Source organism: Camelus dromedarius, chromosome 27 (genome assembly GCF_036321535.1).
Source record: "Camelus dromedarius isolate mCamDro1 chromosome 27, mCamDro1.pat, whole genome shotgun sequence".
NCBI lineage: Eukaryota > Metazoa > Chordata > Mammalia > Artiodactyla > Camelidae > Camelus > Camelus dromedarius.
Window position 1 is genome coordinate 301,060 of NC_087462.1, and position 13,924 is coordinate 314,983.

General features: G+C 60.4%; 1 protein-coding gene across 3 annotated transcripts; it reads right to left on the reverse strand.

Annotated features, from left to right (window-relative positions):
• Window positions 1-6: 6 nt before the first annotated feature.
• On the reverse strand, window positions 7-9,222 carry RNF126 (ring finger protein 126). 3 transcript variants are annotated; one of them, XM_031436842.2, is made up of 9 exons: window positions 9,065-9,222; window positions 3,340-3,398; window positions 3,057-3,111; window positions 2,677-2,936; window positions 1,770-1,838; window positions 1,627-1,696; window positions 995-1,088; window positions 783-898; window positions 7-697 (listed from the first exon to the last, which is right to left on the reverse strand). In XM_031436842.2, the coding sequence occupies exons 1-9, from the start codon at window positions 9,137-9,139 to the stop codon at window positions 551-553; spliced, it is 945 nt and encodes a 314-aa protein (XP_031292702.1). In that variant the 5' UTR covers window positions 9,140-9,222; the 3' UTR covers window positions 7-550. The 3 variants fall into 3 exon arrangements, with proteins under 3 accessions (XP_031292702.1, XP_031292704.1, XP_031292703.1); XM_031436844.2 differs by having other exon boundaries at window positions 2,677-2,888; window positions 9,065-9,221; XM_031436843.2 differs by having other exon boundaries at window positions 2,677-2,921; window positions 9,065-9,221.
• Between the last annotated feature and the right edge of the window lie 4,702 nt (window positions 9,223-13,924).

A 13,924-nucleotide genomic window follows, 5' to 3' on the forward strand; every position in this document is an offset into this window, starting at 1 on the left:
ACCTGCTTCTCTTTCTAAGTAGGTGTATTTTTAAATAGCTTTCAAGATACACATATTTTCTCCTTTAAAAAACGTCTGTCAGAGCAGTTCTGTCCTCGTGGTGCTGGTCATCCTGGTGGTCCCGAGCCACTGCACTCAGGGTGGGGAGTGGCAGCCTGTCCATGCAGTGCCGGGACCCCAGCCGAGTGGCTCCACCCTATGTCTCCACAGATCATGCAGGGCCGCACGTGAGCTAAAACGTCCGTTTATTTCAAAGCGGTAGTAACTGCAAGTTATAAAAACCTTTCCGCCGTTGAACACCTAGAGGGTGAGGTCAGAGACAGACGGGAGGGGAGGCAGGGCGCCCGGGCGGCTGTGCCGTGTGCAGGCCCGGCCGTGGGACGTCCTTCTGGAAGGTCGAGCTTCCTCCGCAGCTGGAGGGAAGGGTCCTCCAGGCCTCTGCCCACGCGGGCAGGCCAGCAGTGCAGTCCATGGGGCACAGTGGTGCGGGGGCCGCAGCATCCAGCCTGCCCCGCCAGCCCGGCGCTCACCCTGGGACCGGCCGGGGCACTCAGGAGCTGCCTGCTGGGTTCTCATTGCTGGGCGAGCTGGAGGAGGAGGACGAGGAGGAGGAGAAGCTCACCCCGGCCAGGCCCGGGGGGTCGGTGGCTGTGTTCTGTCCGGTGAGGCTTTTTCGGCAGACGGGGCAGCTGTCGTGCTTTGTGGGGACAGAGGGGAGAGGGTGGGCGGTTCAGAGGCGGGCAGGGCCAGGGGTGGGGGCCGGGGCCGGCCCGCCTGCTCACCTGCTCCAGCCAGGGCACGATGCAGCCGTCGTGGAAGAGGTGGTTGCAGGGCAGCTGCCGCACACGCTCACCCAGCCCGAAGTCATCCTTGCACACGGGGCACTCCAGCCCCGAGCCTGCAGAGCAGAGGGGAGCATGACCCTGGGGCCCTGGGGGAGCCCGCCGGTCCAAGGTGCAGGGAGAGTCGGGAGGGTCTGGGCGTGGGCGCGTACCTACGTGCTCCTCGGTCACGGGGACAGTGGGGAGGGCCTGGATTTTCTCTTTGTCTGCGGGTGGGGGACCTGTGTTTTCAAACTGATTGAGGAGCTGAAAGACAAGAGGCCAGAGTGCAGGAAGCTCGGTCGGTGGGCGGGCCCCTCACCCCGTGGGTCTCTGAAACACAAGGTTGGGTTACCTACAAAAGCACCGTGGCCCCGTTTGTCCTGGGCCCGGGCCCCCTCGGGGGTCAGAGGTCAGCCGCCCCCTTGAGGCCCAGCCACAGCCTTCTGCCCATGCTCCTGCTCAGTCAGTGTCCCCTCATGGCCAGGGCATGGCCAAGGGCCAAGGCTCTGCCTCACTGGGGGCCAGCCGCCAGCAACAAAATGCTCCAGTGGGTCACCACCGAGGTCATAGGAAACACCCCATCCCTGGACAGGCTCTGGAGGTCCCACAGACCCACATGGCCCAAGGCGCAGGTCTCCTGACCCACAGTACTGGGAGGAAGCCGTCTGGCTGGCTGGCACACCCCGGCTCAGGGTGGGGAGTTACAGAGGGCAAGGAGTGGCGCCCATGTCCCCCATCCTCCAGGGAGCAGGGGCCTGTCACAGTCCTCATCCCCAGTGCCAACCTGAGGGAAGCCCCATACCTGCGTGATGATGGCATCCAGGCCGTTGGCCCCCCAGGCATAGTCCATCGGGTTTGAGTGCAGGACTCCCCTGGGCAGAGAGGTCTGGGGTTCAAGTGGCAGAGGGGCTGGGCAGGGCACAGGGGGCCCCCCCACCTACTCACCAGGGGCCCAGGCCCAGGTTGGGGATGGTGGCTGGAGTGATGATGCCGTTGACCAGCTGCTGGATGATCCTGGAACAGAGCAAGGCCAGGCTGTGGTCAGTGCCCTCCCAGGGGAGGGGGCAGGGGAGGGGGCAGAGCAAATGAGTGTCCAGTGTTTAGAGGCTGGGCTGTCAACTAGTAAGAAAAAAGAACCAAACACGACAGATGCCCAGGGCAGGGTCTCCTTGAGGCCTGGATGGCATCTGTGGACATACAACTGTGTCCAGTCCCCGTTTCACAACCTGGGGGGGGGGGGGGGTGCACCACACTGCATCCTGGAGGTCCTGGGAGTCATAGGGTCAGCCCTGCTGTCCCATTCACAGCAGCCCTGTAACACGCCAGCCAAGGCCATGGTGAGCCCAGAGTATGCTGGCACCACCAGGCACAGGCTGTGTCCTATGCTGGAAAGACCTCAACTCACAGGGAGGGAAGCAGCTCTGCATGGGTTAAAACGCCGTTTCGGTGAGGCAGGAACTAGCCTGCTGACAGTCATGACAGTCATGACAGTCACGTTCTATCTACAAAGATGCACGGGAAGCTCAGGCCTGTCTCCCCTGGGGATGAGACAGGGCCTACAGAGGCTGCTGTGGGGTGCTGGCCTGCACCCTGGGACGGCACCGGGATGTGGATCAGTGCCCTGAGCAAATGAAGACACCGACACGATGAAGGCCCCTCTCGGGACCACACTTCAGCCTCCGCCACCCCCCCACCCCTGCCCTGCTCCCAGCCCGGACCCACCAATGACCCAGAGGCGGCCCCCGTCAGCATCCAAACCTCCTCGCCCACAGAACCTCCTTCCTGGAAGGACAGATGGCTGGAAGCCTCAGAGTGACCCACCCGACCCGACAGCCACCCCAGGCCCCCTCACCCTTCCAGCGTGGGGACGCCTTCATGCCGGCCGGTGGCCCGCCGTGCAGTGAGGCGGGCGCGGGGCTGCCGGGCGCCATACCGGTGCCGGGAGTGCTGCTCTCTCTCCCGCCGGCTCTCGGGGTCCCTGCCATCATCGGCCTGAGCCCCTGGGGGGGACGTGGGGATCTCGAAGCTGTCATCAAAGATGCCGAAAGCAAAGTGCCCGGAGCCCTGTGGCAGCGTGAACAGGGGCTGGTCCACGTTCTGTGGAGAGGACGGCTGTGACCGCCATGGGCAAGGGCGCCGGATGGAGGGCAGGTGGCACCCGGAAGGCCCTGAGGCTTGGGGGAAAGAAATGCCCCACATGGAGAGGGTCTCGGGGAGGGCAGGGCTGCTCACCTCGAAAGGCTGCCTGCTCTGGTCCGTGGAGGGGGCGGAGCCGTTCTCTGTACTCCTGGGAGGGCACAGCGCCATCAGCAGCGGGGGCGTCCCGCTGGAAAAGGGCAGGACCCCGCCACCCCCACGGGCCTCCAGGTGCTCTCCGCCACCCCTGCGCACGTCCCGAGGCAGGAAGGCCAGAACCCTAACAACCTCGTGCCATCCTCAGATCACCCAGCCCCTGCCACCAAGGCCCCCCCAACACCGCCCCTGGCCCGAGGCCTCTGACCAGGGGCAGCCTTACCCGATCACTTCTGGAAACGCCTCAACAAAACCAGACTCACATCTCGGGCAGATGTAATCCTGCAGGAGGAGAGCAGGGGAGCGTGATCTTGGGGCCACAGCGGGTCCCAGGACAGGTGGCACCTCGAGGCCACCCATGTGAAACCACCAGATCCAAGGCTGGGTCCAGCGGAGGCCTGGGCAGGACTACGGGGTGACGCCCTCACCCACAGTTATAGCCTCGACTGCACCTCTCGCCATTGGGGCCTGAGCTCCCAGGTGATCTCCTTGCCTCCCACGCCCCCGAGCCCGAGCCCGAGCCTGTGTACCCCATGGTGACAGAAGTCAGAGTTTCAGGGCCTCCACCCAGCCACATCAGCTGACGAAGGCTCTGACAAGGCCTGCAGCAACAAGCCAGCTGACTTGAGTCCAGAGAACTTTCCTGACTTAGGGGACACGAGAACATTCTGTGAGTGACACCCCCGGCCCTGTGCACACATAAAGGAGACAAACGTGGCCCCAGGCAGGCTGCAAGAAGAACCAGTGGGGCTCCAGAGCAGGTCAGCTCCCAGGAAGGGGAGCCACCGACAGTGGGAGGAACCACCCAGGCAGAAGGACTGGCCTGTCACCCCAGACTGGAGCTGAGCTCTGTCTGCACTGGCCGTGTCCCCTCCCAGCCCTCACTTGGCCCAGGCCCGCCAGCCAGCGGGCTGAAACCGTGATGTGTGTGTTGGGGGGATGGTTACGGCAAGGCATGCGAACACCAAAACCATCCTGTGGTCCCAGAACAGGCCCAGGCCCAGGGCTCACACGTGTTCCCAAAGCCATACAGAGGCGAGACGAGCTTGAGGTGCTCCTGCCCAAGACACAGCCCGTATCCTGAGTGGGAGAGGCAGGGACGCGCACTCTGGGGGTCACAGTCTCAGGGAGCCCAGGGGGCGGCGGGACCACCACAGTGCATGCCCTGTCCCTTTACCTGCCATGCTGCCAAAAGCAAAAGGGGAGCTCAGAGGTCAAAGGACACCATCTGAGCCGAGGATGCAGAGGGACCTGTACCCAGAATTCTAGAGGAACTCTTACAACTCCGTGACAAAAAGACAAACAACCCATTAAAAAGCGGCCTAAGGAGCAGAACAGACACTTCTCCAAAAATGCATGAGAGGCAACAAGGTGAGAGAGGAGGTGGCCAGCCAGACAGCAGGGAAGCGGGCCCGGGCCCAGGACCAGCAGGGCACGCCTCACAGCCACCCGATGGCCGGGCCCACGAAGCTGGAAGTGACCAGCGTGGCAAGAAGGAGGAGACATCAGAATCCCCGACACGGCCGGCAGGAGTGTGACACAGGGCAGGGCCCCCAACAGTTACAGTCACATGAGCCCACAAGTCCACATGGAACACCCCCACGCACGTCCGCAGTGGCCAAAAGGAGGACACAAGCCAAATGTCCATCCATGGTCACACGTGTCCCTCCACACACCGGACCATCACTCAGTCGTGAACAGGAGAGAAGCACAGACACTCGCTGCCCCAGGGGAGGGGAGGGACACAGGCAGACGTTGTTGCGCATGAGTCTGTAGTGACTGAGGTCAGGAAGCAGGGAGTCAGCAGGCCCCGAACACTCGTGCACAGACAGACCGGCGCTGCAGCCCGCCCACAACACCCGGCCGGCCCTGGGTCGGTAGGAAGGTCTGGAACCCCACTGGGTCCTGGTGGAGCCTCGTCTCTCTCTCCCCTGAGCACCCGGCCTGCCCTGGGTCCGCGCCACACAGCCAGGCCTACCCTGACCTCGCCTGCCCCGCTGGAAACCAGTGTCCCCTCATCCACTACTGAGGCTTGCTGACGTTCCCGGGTGCCCTGAGCCTGTCACCCTGCTGTCCTCAGGGGTCCCTGTGCCTCCCCAAGCCCAGCTGCTCCACATGTCACCTGGCAGCCCAAAACAACCCAACCTGGCCACTCCCACTGCCCCGTCCCCCCTGTCCCAGCAGACATCTACCTGGGTTGCCCCCTCTCAGAAGCTGGTCTGCTCAAACATCACCTCCCGGCTGCAAACCTCGGTCTCCCCACCTGCAAACGAAGGACGGCCTCAACCCCAGGCTCTGAAATCTGGCAGCCACCACTGACCTGCAGCTCAAGTGCTGGCCATGATCAGGGCCCTGCTTCTGTGTCCCCTGTCCTCACGCAAGCCCTGCGCCCTGGAGTGCACAGCAGCCCGAGCTGTGTTCGCAGGATGCCCAGGATTTCAGGCAAGGCCCCAGTCTCTGCCCGCAGATGGCGGGGAAGGGTCAGATCTGGGGTCTCCCAAGGCCCTCCTCCTCCGAGGTCATGTCCCTAAGATGTCTATTCAGTTGGTGCGGTGGACGGTAGAAACCCCGAGACAGAATGTCTGCCTCCGCAGGGCTGGGCCCGTCTCCCTTGATGGGCCCCGGCTTGTGGGCACCTACCCCCAGCTGCCGGCTCCTTGCTTGTCTGAGGTGGGCGGTAGGGGCCATCCCACCACCACAGCAAGAGCGGCACCAGAGCTGCAGGGACAAGACAGGCGCACGCTATGTTCATGGAGCATTCCCCTGTACGCTCAGCCTCCAGGATGTGCCCAAGTCACTTGGAGTCAGCTGGGGCGGCCCTCCGGGACGGGCACCACCCTTCACGTGCTCCTTCCCACAGGAGGCTGACCCAGGGCCTCCCGCCAGCTGAGCGAGGTGAAGTCGGGGAAACTGAGGTGGGAGCTGGAGAGACAGCAGCCTTGGCAGGCCAAGCTCCGGTTGCGGCGCAGATCCCAGGGAGGTTTGGGGCACAGAGCTGCACTAGGGGTATGAACTCAGGCCCAACACAGATGAGAACCCACGCCCCGGCAGCCCGTCAAGTGCCTAGGCCGGGCCCTCCAGCCCAAGGACACCAAGGGCACCCTCCGATGTCTCTGGGCCCAGGGAACTACCCAGACCCTGTGGGAAGCTGACTGGGCCCCATGGCTGTCCCCCATCCCATAGCACTTTCTTCTGAGTCTTAGCAGCTACTCCCCATCCCACACTCACATCCAGTCTGTCCCTGCAGGCATCCATGAGCTCCATGCACACTGCTGGGCACCGGGCTGTCACCCAGGGCCCTCTGTGTGCCTGCGACGTGGCCACCACAGGGACCCCGTCTCCCACCAACGTGATACCTGTGCCCCCCATGCTGGGGGCTACACCTCACTCAGCCTCCAACAGCACCACAAGGTTCAAGGGTGCAGCCTCCACCTAGCATCCCCTATCCAGCCACCTCTCTGGGGCTCAGCACACTTCCATCCCCACCAGATTCCGCCCCTGAGTGGCACCAGCCAGCTCTGGAGCAGCCGCAGGGCACCGAGTTGTAAGGCATGGGGTCCAGGGCCCCCTGGGTGTCCCTGATGCCCCGTCTCAACTCCACGCTCTGGACATCCAGTGCACTGCTGAAGCCAGTTCCACACCTAACCTCCCCTGGCCTTGGCAGCTGCAGATGGGGAGGGGACGTCCAATGAAGGGCCAGGACTCACACATGTGCACAGAATGGGCAGGTGGCCGGAGGGCCCAGCTCGAGGCGAGGCCATGTGGTGCCTGGGGAAGGAGCCTGGGCCTGGGTTCCATGGAGAGGATGAGGCATGGGGAGGGCAGGGGCTGGAGGCCCTCCCGGGCCTCCCCTCTTCACCCCTACAGCCCTCGGAGGCAGCTGCCAGACCCTGACTCCATCCCCACTCACCCACCCTCAGGGACACTTCTGACGACGGTGGGCTGTACCACCACCAGGAGCAAAAGGCCTAAACAAGGCCACCAGAGGAGGCCACTGAACTGCGACAGCCCCCTGGGCAGCCCCCAAGGGACCCTGGCTGGCCAGCACAGGGACGCTCCGCGTCCACGTCCCCCACAGCCCCCGCGCTTCCGCTTCCTAGGAAGCATCGAGTCTGGGCCTGTGCCCCACTGTAGAGGCCTCGAGTCAGCTGGCCTGTCTGGTTCCTGCTCCCACATGCCCGCCCTTCCCCAGCGTCCTGGGAGTCAGGCCGGGCTCCTCGACGTGCATGGTCACCTTGTCAACCCATCTGACCGGCAAGGAGACTGAGGCCCAGGCAGGCTGAGTGCCTCACTGGGGCCACAAAGCCGAGACGTGTCACAGCTGCAGCCTGAGCCCAGAGTCCAGCCCCCAGCTGCGTAGACATGCCAGCGAGCAGGCAGGGCCGGTGGCAACAGCCAGTTCCGTTCTGTCGGGAGCAGCAGCTGCATCAAAACCAGCCCAGACTCCTTAGAGCAGACTGGCCTCGCAGAGAGTCTCCCACAAACAGAAGCCTCTGTTTCTGGGCTGCAAGTGCTGGCTGGGACTTCCACTGCCCCATCCCCAGGAACACCAGGTGTGCCCCTCACTAATCACTGTCACCCTGTCTACTGGGCCTCTTCAAATCCCACCAAAAACTCACAAGCAGATCCCCTCACTGCCATTACTTGCTTTTACAGAATTTACCAACATTCCCAACAAGATATTTGCCAATTGCTTGCTCAGCGTTGGCTGGTTCCCTATAAACTCTGAGGGCAAAGATCACGGCTACCTTGTCACCACTGGATCCTGTGACTAGGAAGATCTTCATCCGCCCAGCGACAGTGGGAAGAGTTGAGGATCCTTCTGGTGCAAGACCACATGGTCAGAACTAGGCCCTGTGCTGGCCGTGGGAAGGGAGGCCCGAAGGGATACCTACACGGACTGCTCAGCCCCAGACTTTCTCATAGCTCTGGACAGACCACTTTGGGGTGAGCCTGAGACCCAGGGCCTGTCCTGGGGCTCACACGCAACTAATCCAGGCTTGGGGGCTGTCCCGTAGCCAGCCCCTTCCTGCCACAGTCGAGAAGCCAGACACAGAACTGGGGCACACAGGAAGCCGGAAGAGGCAGAAGCAGGACTTCCGGGAGCCTGGAGTAGGGGCAGTGGGGCAAGTCTCGACTCCCCAGGTCGGCTCATGCACCGGGTATTTCGGTTTATTTTTCCCCGCAAGCTCCTTACATCTGGAAGCCACACCACCCCTACCCTTTCTCTCCTCTTGGGCCCAGGCACCCCTCAATGCTCCAAACCCGGATTTTTCTACCTCACTTTCCTTCTCTGTGGCTGGGATAATGCCCGACCGACCCCTTCTCCTGGCTCCGCGGGAAAACCCACAGCTGGAATGGCAGGACTAAGTGTCCGGCTCCGAAAACAGCCAAGTGACCACGGAGAGCGGATGCTCAATAAAGCCTCGCCACCAGCAGCCCCTTCCCCCGGCCCCCTACACCCACACCTCCCTCTTCCCGCTCCCTGTGAGCTGGTCGAGGGGTAAACGTCAGGAGCCGGGCTGGCCTGGGCCGCCGCGCCTTCATTTTTCCACTCATAAAGCGGGGGAGGGTCGGCCGGGGCGGGGGGACACTGATCCCATCCCGGACCTCCTGATTCGGAACTTCAGGCAGAGGGGCCTGGAATCTGAGCCTTTAACAAGCAGCTCTTCCCCGGCATCCACCTGGGTCCAGGCCTCCGCCCCCGGGAGGCCCAAGAACACAGGCTCGGGCCGCTGTCAGGCCCAGGAAAGCGACGGCTCCCACGAGGAGCCCGCAGCGCCGCCGACCGCACTTGGGGCCGGCGCCCCGCCTCCTCCCGGCCCCGGCCCCTGGCCGCCGGCTCCGCTGCGCCACCAGGACAGGCCCGCTTCCGGGCCCTCGGCGGAGACCTCGGTTTCCCCGTCAGGCCGAGGCAGAGGGCCCCGCCCGCCTGGCCTGGGCCTCACCGGCAGGCGCGGCACGATCTCGAACGAGCAGCAGTGGCAGAAATACCGTCTGCAATGAGACCACGCCTCGGCCATGGCCACCACCGCCTCCTCCGCGTCCTCGGCCGTTTGCTGCTCCCTCGCCGGCCGACGCGCCCGCGCCCGCTCACGCACGGCACGCACGGCGTGAGGCGAGGCGGGGCAGCGGAAGAGGGGCTGGCGGCGCGCACGGCAGGCTACGGCCCGGGCGACGGTGGCTGCCGAGGGACAGACTACATACGGCGCCGGGCAGGGGAGGGGCCAGGCTGCGGGGGAGACCGAGGGGCGGGGCCGAGTCTCCTTGGCAACCTGGACCGTGGTGCAAGGGTGGGGCTGGGGGCGGGGCCAGGCCCGGAGGCTGCAGGGAAGTTCGGGGGCAGGGCCTGAGCGGGGCGGGGCCGAGCCCCTCATCTTATATACAAACCTGCGGAGGCTCCCGCTTCTTTTATTATTGCTTCTTCGTCAAGTCCCACGGTCCTTTCACCTATCTGTCCTCACTGCTCCTTGGACACTCCAGCGCGCTCTCACCTCCGGGCCTTTGCACTGCCTGTGCCGCTGCCTGGTGTACCGTTCCTCAGACACCCGAATGGCTTTCTTCCCCATGCCTTTCAAGTCTTTGCACTAATGTCTCATCTACTGAGACGCCCTCTTCAATAACATTTATTTCCACCTGACAAACTGTAGCGTCAGCTCCACAACAGAAGGGATTTTTGTATCCTGCTCTCAGCTGGACTCAGAGCCTGGCACGCAGGCATTCCATAAACATTCGTTGAACGCACGCAGACGGAAGACCCATTCCTGGACCAAGGAGGCCTGCCCTCCCATGCCTCAGTGTGACGCATGGGCTAAGAGAGTCTGAGGCCTGCCAGGTGTAGCCTTGTTTCTGTGATGTTCTGGGGTGAGGAGAGGGCAGATAAAGCTAAATCCCACCCCCCCCCAAATTAATCAGCAGGCCAGGATCATTTCTGAAGTTAGTTCCAGGCCAATCATGCATTTATTTCTTTATCCACTCAACAAATACTTATTGAGCACCTGTTGTATGATAGACCCTTTGCTGAGTGCAAGGACACAGCAGGGGAAATGACAGACACAAAGGCAATGAAAATGGTTTTCTGAAATACTCCATGGCTGGAGGAGACCAGCTCCATGAGGTTGAGTCAGTGGATAAGCCCTGAGGATGGCCCTGGCTCTGCCTGGGGAGATAGACAGGGCTTCCTAGGGGAGGGGAAATTGGAGACAGGGCTTTAAGGACTGAATAGGACTTGGTTGGATATGAAGGGAGCATTGGAGCCAGGATGCCAAGGAATTAAAAATTGGAGCCTGTGTATACAGGATCTTGAATATCAGGAGGCTAGGAACAGGGACTTGTCTGCCAATCACCATCTTGTCCCTTCAAGTCTTGAGGTAATTCCAGGCCTTTCCTGCTCTGACCACCAGAGAACACCCCAGCCCCATTTCTGGGAATCCAGGCAAGCCCAGGTCCAGGGAGGGGCTGTTTGCCTCAGGTCTCTCTTGAGCTCAGCCCCTGGCCTGTTTCACACCAGCATTCACTCATTTATTCTGCATAAGTGTATGAGGTACCGCCCAAGAGGCCTTGGAGCCAGAAGGCGCAGGTGACACTGGCTGTGTGACCCTTGGCAACTTACTTAACCTCTCTGGGTGGGTGGCAGAAACTGTCTCCCAGAGTTTTGAGATTGGATTAGACGTAGGGCACCCATGGGTACCCAAAGCACCTCCTCGGTCCTCAGTGGGCCCTGCTGCCCATCCTGAGTTCATCTGCCCCTTTCCCACCCTCCCCAGGCAAGCCTCAAGCCTCAGTGGCCCCCATGGGTGGATCCCATCTCAGGGCCTTTGCCTGCCTGGTCCTACCCTGTGCTGGGAGTACCATTCCTACTGTCCTTTCTCTTTCCCTGGTTCTCAGGGGGCTGCCCTTCCTGGGGGAGCCCCCATCCCCGACTGCACCCAAATGCCCAGGGCCCTCTACCCTTCCTTCCCCCACAGCCATCCCCAGATCCACATGTTATCAGTGGGATCTCCCAATATGTGAAGCCAATACCCAGCACCTAGTAGGACCCTTTACTCCCACTGCCACCACGCTGAACCAGAGGGCTCATGGGCAGAGGGGAAGCTGTTTCTGACACCCCACACCCATCTGAGTGTCCACCTGGAGCCCACCTCAGTTTCTTGGGCTGCCACAGGGCAGGAGACAACTCTATCCTCCAAGCAGAGTGGGCAAGAGACTGAGAAGCACTGAGCAGGAAGGACACTGCCTCACTGGGCAATATTCCGACAGGTGTCAATACAGTGCCAGCTGCTTACACATTTTTTGGTTTCCTTTTTAATCTTTCATTTCAGGATTTTGACGTATGTCCTTTTTTCTTTTTATTTATATTTGTTGGTTTATGTTTTTGATTTCTAGTTTCTCATTTGCATTTTTTTTGTTGTTTTTGATTTTTTATTGATACTTTTTGACTGGTGTTTTTTTCCTTTATTTTTCCCATTTTGATTCATATATTTTGGTTTTTGTTTGTTTGGTTGGTTGGTTGTTTTTTGGCAGGGGGTAATTAGGTTTATTTATTTATTTTTAGAGGAGGTAGTGGGGATTGCACCCAGGACCTTGTGCATTGTAAGCATGCACTCTACCACTTGAGCTATACCCTCCCCCCGATTCATATATTTTGGTTTGTGGAATTGGTTTGGTTTTTAAACTTTGTTGTTGATGTTTGTTGGTTTGGAAGTAAAAACACACACAGTCACTCCTGAGAGTTCTGTTCAAGTGGCCTGTTCTTTTATGTTCTGGGACTCCTGAGTCACCCACACCCAGACCAAGACCCAGGACACTGCAGCCCCATAATCTCCAATGTCCCCCAAGCCATTCCCCCAGAGGGGGCAGTCACGATCCCATTAGAGCAAACTTCCTTCATTTCTACCTGCTCAAGGAATCTGTCAGGAATAAGATGTCAGGACGAGGACCCCAGAAGCCGGTAGGGGAGTCGGACACCTCCACCCTCTCTCCCCTGATTGATGCCTTTTCAGTGCTGCTAACTTCATCTTAAACAGTTTCTAAATTTCAAGAATACAAAAGGGCTCCATGTGTCCTTGACCCAGATGCACCAGTGGTTAAAGTTTTTTGCTCTCTGTGTGTGTCTGTGTGGAGTTTCTGGCAGAGTTTCTGCCCCCGCACCCCTTTATCCCAAACACACCCACGTGTATTTCCAAAGCCAGGCCACTCCCTTTCCTGAACCAGCAGCAGGTTTACCAAATCAAGTAATCAGCACGGGGGGACACAATGCCACATACCGGTCCACATTCATCTCTCATCCCCGTGGTGGCGTCTTGGTAGAGGCCCTCCACCTGGGACATGCCTCCCGGTGACCTTGACACAGGGATGGGCTGGGAGAAGGTCCGTGGATTCCTTCTGCCTCCTCTTTCCATTCACAATCCTATCCCCAGCCCTGGAGACTTGAGTAGGCACAGAAGATGTGCTGCGAAGATAAATGAACTGAGCAAAGAATGAATATGGGTCAGAACAGCCCTCGCCCACCAGCCGCAGGCCCGCCCTGTGTGTCATGGATGGGGGGGGGGGAAGAGGGGTCCGGTGGCCGCTGGTTCTCACATCCAAGGGGAGACCTGCCCTCTTGGGGCCTCGCAGTGCTGAACGGAGGCTGCCACGCGTCACCAGACACATTCACTTGCCCAGCCACCCCTGGTGGAAATGATCACGATTCTCTCCATTTCACAGACGGGGAAACTGAGGCCCAGGGAAGTGGCACAAGGTGGTGGCAGCTTTGAGGGCTTGACCAGGGCTGCACCCCCACCCCCGGGAAAAGGGGTGGGATCTCTCCACCTCTCCTCCTGGCGGGGACGGAGACCGCCAATTACTCCATCACGGGTTCTGATGCAGCATCGACTGTATGCCAGGGGCAAGGACACAGCCAGGCAGGACGCGGCCACAAATGTCTGCAAAGCCCGCCAGGCACTCGACAGCATCGAGTACTGTGATCTGCCGACTAAAGGCCCCCAAACACGTTTGATTTTGGCCCAGATCATCTGAAAGGTACGGTAATAAATGCGCTGTTCTAGCCGCTAAATTTGTGGCAGTTTGTTAGAGCAGCTAACGGCAGACCGATACACCGAGTTATCCTGGGTCACCTGCAGACAGTCCGCCTCCGCATTTGTGACTTTCCTCCAAGCCCCACCTCCTCAGAGTACCCCTCCTGTCATTGGCCGGAGCTGGATCACATGCTCATGCCTGACGTCACTTCGGCTCTGTTCCGCCAATCAGGATTCACCTCTGGACTGAGGGCGGGGCCCAGAGCCTTCCCAGAGCCTGGAGAGTTTTAGGTACGAGTCCAAGGACTGTAGGTAGTAAGTTGACACGGAGTCTGTCACAAGCATCCTTCTGGCTTGAGGAATGTGGGGTCAGGTGAGCCTGAGCATTCTGGACCGGGTCATGACCCGTATCCTGGGGGCAGTGCTTGGCATATATCACGGTGTGCATGATTCCTGCAGCCCCTGCAGCACCCCTGCTCTGGGTCCTAAAGTCTTTGCTTGAATAAAATGTAAACAGAGTTATTGTAAGCTGGTTTTGTCCACTGCAAGTGACAGAAATGCCACTTAAACCAGCTTTATCTTATTGAGAAGGAGGAGTTCAGGCAGCACAGGGAATTGCTGCTGCCTCTCTTGGCTCAGTGTCCCACTGGGCTGGCCCCTCCCCGGCCATTGGCAGGAGCCACCTGCAGCTCCAGACTCACACCCCTTCAGCTCAAGCAGGAAGTGGATGTCCCTTTCCCAGCAAAAGTCTCAGAGCTGACTCTTCCTGGTGTGCTGAATGTCAGATGA